Consider the following 16,704-nt stretch of genomic DNA (forward strand, 5'->3'; position numbering starts at 1 on the left):
TTACATGGCCAGTAAGGCTGGAGCTGAGTTGTGCAGGGTGTCCAGGGTGGTGGTGGTGACCAGCTTCTCAAGTGTTGGGGTGTGGCAGATGTTTGTGGTTTGTCTCCAACTGCCTGGCCTCCAACTCTCGTTCTGGTAACAACACCCCAATTTCTCCTGGGGTCTATCTCTCTTTCCTCGTCTGCAGATTATGTGAGATTTTCTGGAGCCCTCACTTGGGAGATCCAGGACCTGTCCTTTCAGACCAAAGAAAGGCCATTCACCTCAACTGGAACAAGGGGTACAGTTGGCTCTTTGCTTACCTGATCAACAGCCTCCCCAGCCCTCAGTCTTACCAAATACAATTTTCTGGCCACAGAGGAGAGAAGCATTCATGAAGAGACAGGAAGGGGAGGTTGAGAGGGTACAGGGCCAGGCGCAGGTCTCTACAACTTTCACATGTCGGGCTAGCTTCTGGAAGGCTGAAGTCAGGGTATATGGGCAGGTGAGTGTTGGGTAAGTCTGAAGGAGGATGGAGGGCATGGTGTTAGTCCCTGTGACTGGAAAGGGGACGCCTCAGTTCCCATCTTGCGAGCCCCAGAGAGTCCGAGTGCAGGTGTACGCATGCGCATGTGCGCGTGCGCATGCACACACACACTTATGCATGTGCATGTACACACATCTATGTACGCATACATGTACACACACACCCACACATGCGTGTGCATGCCTTCCTGAGGATCCTCCACCTGGACCTCTGAAGAGCTGCCTTGACCCTGACTTGGCCATGATGCCCCCCATCCATGGGTCGTTCTGGCCTTGGGCCTTTAGAAAGCCCCACCCCCCGCATTTGATAATTTAGGGGATCTCAGGAAAGTCTGGCCTCAGGACACAGCTCAGGGCAGAGCCCCTGGGACTCAGATGGTAGGGGGTGAATGGGGTGGGTAGAGGAGCCGGGGGGCTGCAGGACTAGGGCCTTGGGGTCCCCTTTGGGAACCCTTACTGGGCACAGGTCCCCTGAGCTGGGTTTGTGGGCGACTCCCACAGGGTGTTTCTAGGGGAGACTTTGCTCACGCCTCTGACCTCACAAGGTCCCTGGGTGGCACACATGATTTGTATCTGGCTACCAACCAAGAGTTTGGAGATTCGAACCCACTCGGCAGTGCCAGGGAAGAAAGGCCTAGTGATCTGCTTCCTTAAAAATTACAGCCAAGAAAACGCCATGGAGCACAGTTTTACTCTGTATCACACGACATGGGGTTGCCATGAGTCGGAATCCACTAGATGGCAATGGGTTTGGTTTTTTGGTGGCCTCACAGGTGCTCACTGACCCTCTGATCATGGGAATCACCAGGCCTACTGCTGTAGAAGGCCTGGGAGTCTGTATTTGTGTGTGGGGTGGGAACTGAGGGTACACTGCCCTGCCCCTGAGCCAGGACAGCTGGCAAGGACCTGGTGAGTTCCTTGCCTTTGGCTATCCCTGGCCTGGTGTGGAGGCCTGGCTCTGCGAGGTCCCTGAGGGCAGGGGCTTGTCTGCCTGGTGCTCTGCTGGGTCCAGGCGTCCAGAGCTGAGCTGGCACCCACACAGCATCCAGACATCGCAAAGACTGGAGAGCTGGTGGCTGGAGAATGATGGGTTGCTCTCTCTCGGCCACTTTTACTCCCGTTTTAAAAGCATCTCCTTCCAAGATGGCCAAAATAGACCCCAGGGTGACTCTGCCAAGGGACAAGGACCAACTTCAATGCCAAAGCCCTTGATTCAACTTTTTTTTTTTTTATTTTTTTTTCTTTTTTAGTGTCATGCAATAATTCACAGTCCCAAGCCCACAGTTTTCAAACAAGGTAGGAAAAAGGAAAAAAGAAGCAAAGGAATCAGTGTTTTTTTTTTTTTCTTTTTGTTTTGTTATTTCAAGCAGGACCAAATGTCAGAAAAAATGCTTCTTTTCTCAATCATTAATTTTTTGGTCCTTTTTAAAATTGTTTATTTTTTTAAATTGATTTCTGCAGGCAGTAATAGTAGGGTTTGGTATAACCAGCAAGCACTCCTGTGTGTGTCTGAGAAAAGTGTGGGGGATGTGAGTGTGTGTCTGGTGGAGGTCTGTGTGGGGCGCTGTGTTTCCACTTCGCTTCTGGCTCCTTCTCCACACACGGCCACCAGCTCCCGTTCAGCAGGGAAAGGAAAGATTCAATTGAGATGATAAAACTCATCAATAGCAGCTATTTTTTCTCCCCATTTTTCTTTTTAAAAATGTTTTTTTTTTTTTTTCCATTTTTCCCAAGGTTTTCCAAAAATGGCTGAGTTAATTCGAATCCCTTGGCGGTGTGGTTTCTCTGCCCAAAAGGCCCCTGTCGTGCTTTCTCCAGCAGGCGGCTGCTCAGGAGCACAGGGCCGGGTGGGGGCGACGTCACTGCCCAGGGGGGTCTTTTCAGGCCGAGGGTCTTTGCAGGACACCCTGGTGCCCCAGCCAGCCCTCGTGCCTCCAGAGTCTGAGGTCTTCTGGTAGGTCCCCTCCTGGGCCCTCCGCTGGGTGAGTGGCAGCGAGGTGGATCCCGCGCCCGCCACCCCACGGCCTCTGCGCGGCTCCTCTGGGTGGGTGTGTGCGTGGGGTGCGTGGGGGGTCGGGCGGGCGCGGGCGCCACCTCGCCCGGACTTAGCACCAGTCGTCCTCGTCGGTCTCGCTGTAGGGTTCGTGCAAGCCTTTCCGGGAGCCCGGCCCGCGGGGCCTGGCCAGTCCTTGGGCCGGGTAATAGCCGTTGGGGAGCCGCCGGCCGTGCCGGGAAGGCGAGGCGCAGGCCGGGCCCGCGGCCCGGGGAGTCCTGGGCGAGCGCCCCGCGCCCGAGGACGTGTGTCGCGCGGGGGGTGGCGTGTCGTAGGCCCCGCCCTCCTCACGCCTGCCGCCCAGGCCGTCGGCCTCGTCGTAGTCGTGGTAGTAGCCGTGGTGCCGGGGCCCTGGAGGCCCCTCGGACGTGTGCGGGCCGGGTGCCGGCCACCGGGTGTGGCGACAGGCCCTCGGGGACTCGCTCCGGGCCGGGCCCAGGGCCCGCCGCTCCATCCCTGGCGAGCGGCTGCTGCCGCGGCCCCCCGTGGGCGGCCACTCCCCGGCCAGAGGCTCGGCCGCGGGGCCCGGGTACCTCCGTGGGCCGCTCGTGGCCGCACGGCCTGGCCGCGCCACCTGCTGCTGTTGCTGTGGGGGCCCCAAGGCGCCGGCCTTACGGATCACGGGGGAATAGGACACGTGTGGCCGGGGGGTGGAGGGGGTCTGGGGAAGCTGGCGGCGTCCCCGCCGCGGAGTGCTGGTACCAGATGTTGAGGGGGCTGGGCTTCCACTTACAGAACTACTGCCCTACACGAAAATTGAAACAAAGGAAATCAAAAAAAAAGATACAACAAAATCAACCAGAAAGAGACGGGAAGAGACATAGAAGACAAGAGGGAGAAAAGGGAGCGGAGGAGAACCAAAGGGGAACAGAGGAGGGGGCAGGAGGAGGAGGAGAGGGGACACAGGACATTGGAATGGAAAAAAAGGAGAAAAGCGACAGCCACAGGGAGGAGGAGGGGAGTGAGAGAGACATGGAGGGGAGAGTCAAAAACCAACACAACAAAGTGAAAAGAGAAATGAGAAATGGAGTTTTGTAAGTTTCGGGGTTAAAATAGCAGAAGTTTCAAAAATTACTCACAGGCGTCCAGAGGACAGAAATCATAATTGAAACAAAAAGGGAAGCTGAGGTTAAAGGAAAGCAAAGACAGCAGGCGTGAGCCGAGAGGACCAGCTGCCAGAACTCAAACGTGATCCACAACCAAGGAGGAAGCAGCTGCGGGCGGTGGCGGGAGGGGTGCAGGCAGCAGGGAGCTGGGGGCAGAGTTGGGAGCCAGGTGACAGGGACAATGTCCACTCGCCTGGGCCCCCTGGCTTGGAGAGCAGGCCTGGGACATCCCAGTGGTGGCCAGGGTCAGAGGTCACAGCCTGGGAGGGGGGGCCCTGCCTTGGGTGGAGCCAGACCTGGCTGCTTGCTAGGTGGGGCCTCCTGAGGTTGGGGAAGGGCAGCCCCTGGCACCCAGCCATCCGTCCGGCCCAGCCCGGGGCACTGAGGGCACACCCACCTGCCGGTGTGCCATGTGCTCTCGGCCCTCGCTGGGGGAGCGGGACCAGCGCTGGTCCCTGGCCCTGGCCCGGCTGTGGTCGGGCCGCTCCTGGCTGTAGCGCTCCTTGTCAGGGGGCGGGGGATGGTGGTGGTGGTGGTGGTGGTGCTGGCGGTGCTTCCTGTCCTTGGGCCGGCCCCGCTCCTGGTCTCGATCCTTCGATGGAAGGTCCCCGGACTGAGTGGTCATGCTCAGGTCTGTGCCCAAGCCTGGGCCAGGCGGGAGTTAGAGGGACAGACAGATGGCCGTGAGGAAGGTTGGTATAGGATGCACACACAGGAGCCCACCAAGAGGGTCCCTCTGTCCCCTCTTCCTCGAGGGTTGTCCCGAGTGCCAGGCCCTCTGTCTTCCCTCGGTCCTGACCCCAACACCGCCTCCTCCTTGCTCTCCCTTCCTCTCCCCCCTTAGAAAGCCTTCCCCCTCTGGGTTGGGCAGGTGGGCCCACCTGTGTCCACGTCGGTGTAGCGGCCCAGGGAGCGCTCGGAGGCACGGTGGCCCCGGTCTCGGCGCCGCTGGTGGTGCCGCTGGTTCTCCTCTGGTGGCACCCGTTCCAGGGAGTAATCGTCCAGGCGCCGGGCCTTCGGGCCCAGCACTGAGGCCGAGCGCTTCATGGGGCTGGTGTCTGAGATGGTCTGGGGGGACAGCATATAGGGCTGAGGGTCAGGAACTGAGTGGTCCCATCCTTCCCTCCCATGGCCGCCTGGCCCAGGTTGGGCACCTAGTTGGGGGCAGGGAGTGCCCGGGAGTGACCATCTGGGGTGAGGCCCAAGGGGTGCAATGGGGCCTGGGTTCTGATGCAATCAGGACCCTGAGGAGCCTGGCCTGCCCGCTCTAGGGGTCACACCATGGGGGCCACAGACCCTGTGTCCCCAAAGACAGTGCTTTTCCTCCCTGGCCCATTCCAGGTTCTGGTCAGGAGGCCTGTCTAGTCACCCCCCATTGCTTCTCAGACCACCCACTGAGGTCACCCTGGCTCTGGGGACCCCTCTAGGGATAGGCTGGCTGGCTGGTGGTAAGGGGGTGTCCTTTTGGGCTCTCCCCCATCCTGGGTGCAAACCTGGTAGCCCCATCACTGGGCAACCTCACTTCCCATGCAGTCAGGCCCGCAGCTCAGGGCCAGGCCCCTGCACCTCAGCTCCCTGTTCCCTAGGCCAACTAGGAGGCTGTGCTCTCCCGACCAGCCAAGTCTAGGGAGCTCCTGAGGGGCCACCTGGCATTGAGACCCTAGGGCTCTGTCTCCTTATCCTTGGCCTGAAGCTGGGAGCCCTCGTGTCCTGCACCCCCCAGGCAGGGCTTGCAGAGAAGGCCCATGGGTCTCTGCATAGGCAGAGGAGAGAGGAAGACAGGGCTACACCCCCAGGGCCTGGCCCAGCTGAGCTGCTGGTGGCATTGCCCAAGGAGGAGTTTGAAGGGCCATAGGGCCAGAGGGACTGCAGGGCAGGGGGAGGAGTCTCTGAGAAAGATGTGCAGGGTGGGCCAGGTCTCTCTGGAGAGCTGGTCCCCCAGCTTGGGGCTCTGAAGGGGGTGGGGGAGCCTGCCCTGCCATGGCACACACGGGCACACAGAGGACACAACACACAAGGATGGGACTCCACAGAGGGGGTGTGTCTGCAAAAAAAGGGTGGGGTCTGAGGAAGGGAGAAGATGACAGGACTTCCACGAGGGGGGTGGGGAAGAAGAGGGGGCCGGAGCCGAGCTGGGCGGTGGGTGGGTGTGGTACATACACTGAGGTTATTCCCACGTGGCCGGCCCCTTCTCCTCTGTCACAGCCCCACAGGATGGTGCACACAGAAAAAACAGAAAGAAGAAAATAAATATAAAAGCCAGAGGGGAAGTCAGGAGGTGGTGGCATGGAGGCAGTGCCGGGAGGGGAGAGGAACCTGAGACAGGGTCAGGGGGGAAAGGGAGAGAGGAGAGAGATTAGAGTCTTGGTGGGTGGGTGCCCCTGAACTGGGCCGGCTGCCCTCCCATAGGCACAGGTGGGCACATGGCAGCTGAGATTAGAAGAGACAGACAGGAGACACAGACAGATGGCAGAGGCACGAGACCAACAGACGGGCTCCAGCTGGCACTTGCCCAGCCCCTCCTTGGGCCCAGCAGCTCAGCCGGGTGATGGGACTAGGAGCCACATGCAGGCTGGGTGCCCCAGGTTCACAGCAGCCAGAGGCCTGGCCCTTGGGCGACCCTGGTCCCCAGGAATAGCACAGCCTTCCACCCCGTGCAGATGCCATGGCACACCATGAAGGAAGCTCGCCCCCCAGCCAGACATGCTGCCCTCCTGGGCCAGCACACTGCAGCCCTCAGGCAGGGCGTTCTCCCTGTTCTCGAAGCTCCTCGGGGTGGTGGTGGGGCCCCCGGGCTCTTGTTCTCAGGCTGGGCAGGCAGCCAGTCATGCTTCTGGCAGCTCTGTCCCCCGTGGCCTGGGGCAGTGGGATCGCCAGCCTCCCTGCCTTTCCCCCCCTACCCTCTGCAGCTGGGTTAAGCAGCCACATAGAGACACGCATCAGGCACACAGCCCTGCTCCCCACAGCGGACCCCACAGAGACCAGACAGGAAATACGAACCCCAGCTGCCCACAGGCCCACCCCAGACTCTGCCCTTAACCCCTCCTGCTACCAGATCCCAGGACCTGCTGATTTTCCTGAGCAGATCCACACACATGCGTGTGTGTGCACATGTGTGTACGGAGGTGTCTTGCCTGCAGTACTCACTCAGGCCTGAACAATCATCTCTCACATAGTCCTCCACACCCCCCCCAAACTGCGGAGAACCCACTCAGCAGTGACCCGCCTCTGTCCCCTGCCTCACAGGCACCCCTCTGCTCCTCGGCTCAGCCCTCCATTTGGGAAGGGCTAAGAGGACGAGGCCTCAAGTGCTCCAGGTGTGGTGGCAGGGCGTGCGCGCTGCTGCTGAGGATGCAGAGGCCGGTGAGGAGGGTGCCCTGGGCTGGTAGAGGAGTCCAGCCCACAGGGTGGGGTTCGGTGAAAGCCCCTCACCTGGTTCTCAGCAGGGAGGCGGGGCATGGAGGCGGCCCGGGCCTGGCCTTCCATGGGGAGGTAGTGCTCACTGTCGGAGTAGCCATCTCTGCCCATCTCTCGCATCTCCACAGACTGCGGGCAGATGGCAAGGTGGTGAGCCCCAGAGCTTGGCGCCTGGACTCCAGGGTCTGGCCCTGCTGGCCTGGTGTCCATGGAGCAGCCCAGACGCTGATCTCCTGACCTGCCCAGGCTGGGGATTGGGGCATGGTGGGGGGGACAGAGGCACCTGAGAGTTGGGCTGGCTGTTGGGCATGTCGGTGGGTGGCCCCCGCTCCGGGCTCCATGTGCCCGTCTTCTGGAACATCTCCTGGGCCCGCTGGGTCACCCAGGATGGGCTCTCCTTGATGCCACCTTCATGGGCCATCCTGTGTGGGGGGCAGAGGGAGGATGGCTGTGTACTTTTGGGGGTTCCCTCTGGGGACTGGTGTCCCCCACCCACCCCCACCCACAGTGACACTCACAGGCCTCCTCCTGGGTCCAGCTGAGTGGAGGGGAGGGCATTCTGGCCAGGCCCACCCTCCTGCGTCGGAGATGGGGGCTCCATGCGCTGGAACATGAGGGGTGTCCGGTTCTAGGGCACAGAGGGCAGTGTGTGTGCACAGGGTGGCAGTGGGGACAGGGGACAGGTGGGGGGCAGTGCCAAGCCTCTCAGTGGAATGTCAGGGAGCTCCGGCTCCAGGGGAGAAGACCGTGGAGGGGATGCTAAGCACCCCCATCTGGGTTGAAACCCCAGAAGTCATTGCTGACACCTCCAACACCGAACTCTCAGATCTGAGCCATTAGCCAGTCCAGTTGATTATCCTTCCAAGTCTGCCCAGACTCTGCCCACTTCTCCCACCTCCAGAGCCCCTGGTCATCTCCCACCTGGACCAGCACAGTCTCCTCCCTGGTCCCTGGCTCTGCTTTCGCCCCCACAGTCAGTTCCCTCCGTGGTGCTAGAGGGCACCTGTGACCACTTGAGTCAGGTCAGGTCCCTCCTCTGCTGGGAACCCTCTATGGCTCCTGCCTCGCTCAGGGTGAAAACGCACATCCTCCTGGAACCCACAAGGCCCTAAGTGACCCACCTCATCAGCTCACTACCCTTATCTCCTCCCACTTTCCTCCTTGCTCACTCTGTTTCACTATATTGGCCTCTTCACTGTTCCCCAAACTCACTAGGCACGGTTCAGCCTCAGGGCCTTTGCACTGGCTGTTTCCTCTGCCTGGAGTACCCTCCCCCAGATCTCTGCTTGGATCACTGCCGCCCCTCTTCCTTCATCTTTGCTCAAACATCACCTCCTCAGGGAGGCGCCTGGCCCCGACTCTATCCCCACCCCCCTGCACTCCCTCTTTCTGCTGTTTCTCTCACAGCATCCACTGCTCTCTAATAGGTGGTATCACTTAGTCCTCTGTTGGTGTCTCCTCGACTGTACCATCCGTGAGGGCAGGGACTCTGGTCTGTTTTGCTCACAGCTGCCCCCCCTGGGCCTAGCACAGTGCTTGGCACACAAGCAGGTGCTCAGATAGTGCTGGCTGAATGGATGAATTAACCCAGGATATGTCTCCTTGGCCCGACCCCACTTTTCAGTGACCTGTCCTGGGCTTGGCCACATTCCGGTCCTGATTGGTCTCCATGGTGATGAGGAAACCACTGTTTTCCACCTGGGCCCTCCCAGAGCCATGGGCTGTGGAGCGTACCTGCTCCTCGCGCATGGCCTGTAGCTTCTTGGCCTTGCTTTGCCGGTAGTACTCCATGATCATCATGGCGGCGTAGATCTTCCCCACCGTCAGGTCCGTGGCTGGGGAAGGGTGAACTCACCGTGGGCAGGGGGCCTCTTCTGGCCCTGTTCCCGGCTGCTCTCATGCCCTCCCCAGGCCTCCTTGTTTCCCCCTGCCCTGCCCAATCCCTCTGGCAGGTCGGAGTCCAAGGGTGAGGCTGGGAGGCTTGGCTCTTACACTTATGAGGTGTGACCAGCAGGTCCAGTGTCTTCTGGGACAGGTTGGGCCAAATGGCCATCATCTCCTTCCGTAGCTCAGCATCCATCTGCTGCTTGTCAGCTCCACCTGCAACATGGACACAGACAGCCCTGAGCACCTGCCCAGGCAGCCAGTGCAACTGTGCGGCTTTGCCTGGCCTCTGGGCCCACCATGTGGCCAGCAGATCCTGCTGGCCTGGAGCTCTGGAAAGCAGGACCACCATTGTCCTGGTCCCCACAGGGTCTCCAGTGCCCCAGGGACCAGGCCCAGGCTGCCTGGGAGATTCCAATATTGGGAGGGGCCAGCCCACCTGGGGCCCAATCATGGCTCCTACTTACAACTCAGACAGGTCACCCCTTCCCTCTCTGTGCTTCAGTTTCCACATCTGTGAAATGGGGATGATAGTACCTGTCTCACCAAGTCATGTGTGTGCTGCCTGGATCAGATGATTACCACAGTGAGCCGTAGTCCAGAGACCTGGGCTGGGCCAAGGCCCGGGGAGGCTGGGGCACCCTGGAACTTCCCCCCCCCAGCAGAAGAAGCCTCTACTACTCCCCCAGTTTCCCCTCCCAAGGAAGTGCCCTTTGCTAGATCTGACCCTTAGTTGCTCACACAGCCAGGTGGTCATTCAGGCTGTTGGCCAGTGTTCTAGTCCCTCCTGCCATTAGTGACGGGAGGGTGGGCCTTGCTGGCCCCTTGCAGTAGGCTGGGTCCAGTGAGGTGTGAGCAGTGACATGTCACTGTGGGGCCAGTGTGGCACCCTCCAGAGTTCTCTACCCCTCTGGCACGGCAGCTGGTGACACTGCAGACAGTGACTGCTCTGTCAGGCACAGTCTCTAAGTGACTCTGATGAGCAGAGCCCCTGCCAGCCCATGAATGGGACACAATGGGCATGAGAAATGACCCCTGTCAATTGAAGCCACTGGGACCTCGGGGCTGTTTGTTACAGTGGCACCGCTGGCCCCGTGCTGACAGATCCACCAGCCTGGCCCCATGTGACAGGCCTCCAGCCTGTGCACCTGGGGATGGAAGGGACACTAGCCAAAGCCTGTCTGGCTGCAGAGCTAGAGCCTCAGCCTGAAGAGCCCCTGCTATGTGTCAGGCACCCACCTGGAGTGGCTGAGGTGTGGGAAAGGGGCAGGGCACTCAGGGGTCGGGGCTGGGGGTCTACTAGGCAGCATAGAAGTATTTCAGCAGCCATCATGGCTGTCCTGGGCACGCTGCTGTGCAACCCCTGCCCAGGCAGCCCTAAGATCCACAGACATCCTCATCAGCATCTGCTCCCCCTCCTTGGGTTGCCTGGGAGCCCCTGCTGGCAGATGTGCTTCACAGCACAGACATCTGCCAGGCACTCCTCTAAGCACAGAAGCTTTCATTGTGTCCTGACATGGCTCATGAAACAGGTGTCTTCATGGAGGGAAAAGTGCTTTGGAAGAGCCCGTTTGTCGGCGTGCAGGGAAAGCCCCAATCCTATTCTAGAACAGAGATATCGAGGTGATGGGGACTGAGCTGTTCAGTCCCTGTCCTCTCCTGCGTAGACCAGAGCAGGCACCTCTGCCCTGGTCCCCCAGCTCTACCCCCCCTCTCCAGTCTGTTCGTCTCTGAGCACCTGAGTCACTCATGTCCCTCCTCTGCTCAGAACCCTCCATGGCTCCCACCTCACTTGGAGCAAAAGCCCAAGCCCACCCATGGCCCACAAGGCCCTGCATGATCTGCCCCATCACCTCCCTGCCCTCACCTCCTCCCACTTTTCCTCTTACTCCCTCCACTCCAGTTACATGGGCCTCCTCCCTGCTCCTCAAACACACCAGCATTCCTCCCTCACCTCCAGGAGTGCTCTGCTCAAACCCTTTATGAAAGCAGTTTTCTTGCTGACCCCCTAGTGGAAACACTTCCCACCTGCCTTTCTCCTGCTTTGGTTTCTATCTCAGTACTTATCACCACAGGTTGTTGTCTCCTGCTCATCTTCCATACTAGAAGTGAGCTCCATGGTATCATCTGTCTTTTCACTGCTTGTGGCTGCATGGCCTAACAACACAGGGGACTGTGGTCACTGGGCCAAGCTGTGTGGGGATGGAAGTGGGACTGACAGAGGGAGTGGACCTGGTGACCGGCTCTCCTTCCCAATGGGCCTGGACTCAGGCTAAGTGGTCAAAGCTGTTGTGGGAGAATCCCCTTTGTGGTTGGGGTCTCCAGATCCTTGGTGCCAACCTATAACAGATTTTCTTTCTTCAAGGGAAGCAGATGGAATGAATAGCTATGTCTACCACCTACCGCAGCTATGGGAGGAAGCCTGAGGACTTTGTCGACCCTTTTCAGAGAAGGTCGTCACACAGCAGGAACAGAAGAGAACATACACGCCCTGTTAAAATTACTTTCTATTTACAGCTTATATGTTTCCTGTCCCTAATGGAGAAGGGCAGACACCTGTTCTTCGTGTCTGAATGAGGTAAGAGAATTTGGGCAGGGCTGTCCATCTGTAGCACTGTGGGCATTTGGGTCAGCTCATTCTTTGTTGTGGGGGCTGTCTTGCGCATTTTAGGGTGTTTAGCAGCATTCCTGGCCTTGGCCCACTAGATGGCAGTAAAAAAAAAAAAAACCAACCCATTGTGTTGAGTTGATTCTGACTTATGGTGAACCAATAAGACGGAGAACTGTCCTATCTGATTTTCAAGGCTATAAATCTTTACGGAAGCAGACTGCCACATCTTTCTCCCGTGGAGTGGCTGAAGGGTTTGAACCACCAACCATTAGGTTAGCAGCCAAGCACTTAAAACACTGTACCACCAGGGTTCCAGTAGCATTCCCCAATTATGATAACCAAGAATGTCTCCAGACAGAATCATCCCCTGTTCAAAACCACTGCCTTAGACTCTTTCTGCCTCAGGACACTAGGAGCTTGACATGCAGAAATGTCATGCACAATTTTTTTTTTCCCCATGGCTCTAATCTTATGGAGGTAGCTTGCCAGGCTTTTCTTCCTCTGGGTGAATTTGAACGGCCAACCATTCAGTTAAGCACAAACCGTTTGTACCACCTAGGGACTTTTCATGCTTATTTAAACAATGGAAACATTATTAAATGGTTTCAGGCTGGTCTTCCTTTGGGCAGGGGTGCCATGCCATCCAGTGAAAGGGTAACCAGCAGGCCTTGATTGTCCAGACCCCTCATGTTCTGAAGAAAGGTCTGGCCCTTGAGTGGCTCCTGGGAGATAGCCTCTAAACCTTTGGAAGAGCCTGCGTGATACCAGCGTCTTTGTTTACCCAAGGACTTGGGTCATGCCAGACAGTTTAACGGTGTGGTTTATGGTGGGGGGCTGTTATGGATTGAATTATGTCCCCCCAAAATGTGTGTCAACTTGGCTAGGCCATGATTCCCAGGATTGTGTGGTTGTCCATCATTTTGTGATCTAATGTGATTATCTTACATGTTGTAAATCCTAATCTCCTATGATGTTAATAAGGCAAGATCAGAGGCAGTTATATTAATGAGGCAGGACACAATCTACAGAATGAGGCTGTATCTTGAGTTAATCTCTTCTGAGATATAAAAGAGAAAATTGAGCAGAGAGGAGAGGGACCTTGTACCACCAAAAAAGAAGAGCCAGGAGTGGAGCATGTCCTTTGGACCCAGGGTCCCTGTGCTGAGACGTTCTCAGACTGGGGGAAGACTGATGATAAGGTCCTTTCCCCAGAACCAAGAGAGAGAGTCTTCCCTAGGAATTGGAACCTTGAATTTGGACTTCTAGCATCCTAGACTGTGACAGAATAAATTTGTGGTATTTCTGTTATTGCAGCACTAGATCACTAAGACAGGAGGGCCACATTTGACCTGTGGAGGGGCTGGAGACTGAATAACTAAGGTCAGCCGTGTGGGTGGCCAGACATGCCTATGTAACTGACCTGGACCTCAGGGCTTGGCTGAACTTCCCCGGTTGGCAATATTCCGTATGCACTGTCACACATCGTGGCTGGGAGAATTAAGCACTGTCCACTAGGAAAGGACACCTGGAAGCTCACTCCTGGTCTCTCCTGGACTCCACCTTATGCACCTTTTCCCTTTGCTAATTTTGGTCTGTGCCCTTTTGCTGTAATAAAGTGTAATTTTGAGTATAATGATTTTTCCGAGTTTTGTAGAGTTGTTCTAGAGAGTCACTGAACCTGAGGATGGTCTTGGGAACCCTCAAACACAGTATGTACCAGGAGGTGGGTACAATTTGTTAGACCCATTCTACAGACAAGGGAATGGTGGCAAGCAAAATTCTAAGGCTGCCCCCCAAGATTCTGGTTACTCAATCAAACACTAATCTAGGGACTGCAGTGAAGGCACTTTGCAGATGTAGTTAAAGTCCTGTCAAATGATCTTAAGATACAGAGTTACGGGTGCGTCTGACCCAATCAGGTGAGCCCTTTAAAAGCACAGGGTTTTCTCCAGCTGGTGGCAGGAGGGAAAGTCAGAGACAGTACCTGATGAACCACTGCTGGTTTGAAGATGGAGGGGCCACATGCAAGGACTAGAGAGCAGCATCTATGAGCTGAAGGGGACCCCAGGGACTGAAAGGAACCATTGAGGAAACAGGGACCTCAGTCTCACAACTACTAGGAACTGAATTCTGTCAACAACCTGAATGATTCTGGAAGCAGATTCTTCCCCAGGTCCTCCAAATAAGAGCCCAGCCTGGCTCTTAGGGGTTCATGTGAGTATGTTCAAGCTCTAATCCCTGGTACTGGTGAATGTGACCTTGTTTGGAATTGGGCCATGGAAGATGTAATTAGTTGAGTTCATTAAGGTGGGCCTTAATTCAATGTCACTGGTGTCTTTCTAAGAAGAGAAACACAGAGAGACAGAGGGAAGACCGCCATGTGATGACAGGGATAGAGATTGGAGTGATGTGGCCACAAGCCAAGGAATGCCTGGGGCTACCAGAAACTGGAAGAGGCAAGGAAGGATCTGCTAGAGATTTCAGAAGGAGCATGGCCCTGTCGACATTCTGAATTCAGACTTCTAGCCACCAGAACTAGAATAAATTTCTGTTGTTTTAAGCCACCCCGTTTGTGGTACTTTATTATGGCCACCCTAGGAAACTAATACACTGGATGAGACCTTGATTTTGGACTTGTAAGAACCTGGGCAGAGAGCACAGTCAAGTTCCTCCAGACTTCTGACCTACAGACAAGACTGTGAGCTCATCAATGGGTATGTTTTAAGCTGCTAAGTTTGTGATAATTTGCTTCCCAGCATAGGTAACTAACACAGGAACTGAGGCATAGAGAGGGAGGGGTCGCCTTGAGGTTTATGGCAAGGAGAGGACAGGTGAGAAACGATTGTGATCCAGTGGAAGGTGACTCCTCCTGACTTGATGACAAGGACACTGGTGCTCATCATCTGTTTCCTCATCTCCCTGGGCTGGGACCTGAACCAGCTGATTAGCTTCCATCAGGCTGATGAGGGAGACAGCCTAGGTGGGCAGAGCAACAAGATGGCCAGAACCTGGGCCCAAATGATGACATGCACGGTGCTTCCTACCTGGTCTGGGCTGTTCACCTTGGCTATGTTGCATGAGAAAGAAAATTCCACAGTGTGCCAGTCCATGTCCCACTTCAGCTGCCTCCTGAGCCTCAACCTTACTTTTTGTGCTTTTTCCATGCTCCCTTTGGTGCCTCCCTCCACTCTGTTTGCAAACATCTCACCTGCATGTTTCCTGGTACTAAAAACACCTGCCCTCAACTCGCCTCCCCATGCTGTCTCCTCCTAGAGGCGCCTGACTCCCTTTATCCATGCCTTCCCTGCCTCCCCAGCAGCTCTCCTCTGTGAGTTCCCTGCAGTGGTCTTCGCTCCTCTGTCCCTTAGGACCCTAGAAAGAACATGAGTCGCCAAGGCTCAGCTTCCACCCTTGGCTCCTGCTTCTTCTGATCTTGACCTTCCCAGTGGCCTCAGGGGCTTGAGCCCTGGCCCCTCCCAGGTTTAGCCCCATTTCCAGCGCTCTGCTGGACCATCCACTCAGTCCTCTGCCAGCTGTTCTCCCCACTGCCTCCTCTCTGGTCCCTGTTTTCTCTCTACCAGGATCAGTCCTGTTGGTGGCCATGATGCCCTCTCTCCTGCTCTCCGTCAGCTACTGAGTCGCATGGAGTCCCATCTGGGCAGGAGGGCCCGATCCTTCCACCAAAGATGCCCTGGCCAAGGGGACCAGTGATGGCCCTGTCATGGAACCTGCCAGTCACTTCTTGATCCTTGTCTTGCTTGGCCTCTGGGCATCATAAGATGCAGCTAAGCCCTCCTCCTGAAAACACCCCCAAGTGGCCTCCAGGACCCACACTGCCCTAGCCCACCCCCTGACACAGCGACCGGCTGTGGGCTTCCGGATCTTCCCAGTTCCTGTGGACAGCGTGCCTGGTCCCTGGTTCTAACACCTGCCTGTGTCTGATGCCTCCTGATGTTCTGTCTCCAGCAAAGCCTGGACGTCCCTTCCCAAACCCTTGCTTGCACTGGTCTCCCTGGGCCTCGTCCAGTGGCTTCTTCCTGCCCTTTGTCTCTTCCATATCCTCAGATGCTTGGCCCAGACCCTCAGTTGTCCTTCATTCCTCTTTCCCTCATGCCCACATCCAACCATCAAAGCTGCCATCCTGCCTCCCCTGGGTTATGGCCGCAGCGTCTGCCCTGGCCTCTCGCAGTCTCTTCTCCCCACAGAGGCCACGGGGGTCGTCATCTGACAATGTCATCAGATCAGTCCCTCCTCTGTTCCCGACCCAGAGCGGGTCCCACTGCACTCAGAGTGGAAGCCACTGTGACCTGGCCCGTGGGGCTTCCTGCTACCCATCCCACCTCAGGGTCTTTGCACCTGCTTCTCCCTCTGCCTGGGACACTTTCCCCCAGGTAACCAGTGGCTCACTGCCTTACCTCCTTCAGAACTGGACATGTGTGTGCTGAACAGTGAGTGATGAGGGAGGGAGGGGGTGCAGGAGCAGTGGCTCCTCTATCTCAGGTGGGCGGAAGTAGACACTTGGCTGCCTCCTGGCTGCTGGAAGGCCCTGGTTCCACATCACCCCCCTCCCTTCCTGCCCCTGCCCTTACCCTTGGCAATCTTGATGTCTAGGGCCGTTCGGATCAGTGCCATGAGGGTGGAATTGAAGTGGACGGTGTTGTCATCAGCGACCGGCAGGTCCATCCGCAGAAGCCTCTACAGAAAGCCAGAGGCTGGACATCATTCCCAGGCACCCCTCCCGGGTCCCCTGCAAGCCAGACACCACCCACTCAGAGGGCCCCAGGAAGAACTCTGAGGTCAGTGGCTGAGGTGCCCCCCACCCTATGACCTGCCCCAGTGCTCCAGCAGCTGGTCCCTCTTGGTGGCCGGGCAGGGTGGACACAGGGCCTTTCCTGCTTCCTGGCCTGCACTCTTCCCTCTCCCACCAGCTGGGTCCTAGAGCCGGCATCCCCAGGCTCCTCAGATCTCATCCAACCCCGGAGTTCTTCTGGAAGGCCCCATCTGTTCTGACTCCAAAGAAGAAAATGCGTGCAGGCCCGGTCCTCAGCAGCACATGCAGCAGCAAGCAGAGGGCCACGCCCAAGGCCGCCGGGGCCACCGGCTGCCGC

General features: G+C 57.2%; 1 protein-coding gene across 1 annotated transcript in view; it reads right to left on the reverse strand.

Moving 5' to 3' along the window:
* Positions 1-1,794: 1,794 nt before the first annotated feature.
* The window catches only part of CACNA1A (calcium voltage-gated channel subunit alpha1 A), a 366,456-nt gene continuing 351,546 nt past the window's right edge, over positions 1,795-16,704 (reverse strand). The window contains exons 40-49 of the mRNA XM_049877067.1: positions 16,186-16,291; positions 9,094-9,201; positions 8,836-8,936; positions 7,620-7,729; positions 7,385-7,523; positions 7,117-7,230; positions 5,845-5,880; positions 4,566-4,752; positions 4,082-4,329; positions 1,795-3,323 (exon numbers count right to left, since the gene is read on the reverse strand). Of these exons, the coding sequence (XP_049733024.1) occupies positions 2,631-3,323; positions 4,082-4,329; positions 4,566-4,752; positions 5,845-5,880; positions 7,117-7,230; positions 7,385-7,523; positions 7,620-7,729; positions 8,836-8,936; positions 9,094-9,201; positions 16,186-16,291 (1,842 nt within the window). The 3' untranslated portion in view covers positions 1,795-2,630. The remainder of the gene's footprint in view (positions 3,324-4,081; positions 4,330-4,565; positions 4,753-5,844; positions 5,881-7,116; positions 7,231-7,384; positions 7,524-7,619; positions 7,730-8,835; positions 8,937-9,093; positions 9,202-16,185; positions 16,292-16,704) is intronic.

The sequence above is a fragment of the Elephas maximus genome, chromosome 3, assembly GCF_024166365.1.
Source record: "Elephas maximus indicus isolate mEleMax1 chromosome 3, mEleMax1 primary haplotype, whole genome shotgun sequence".
Lineage (NCBI taxonomy): Eukaryota > Metazoa > Chordata > Mammalia > Proboscidea > Elephantidae > Elephas > Elephas maximus.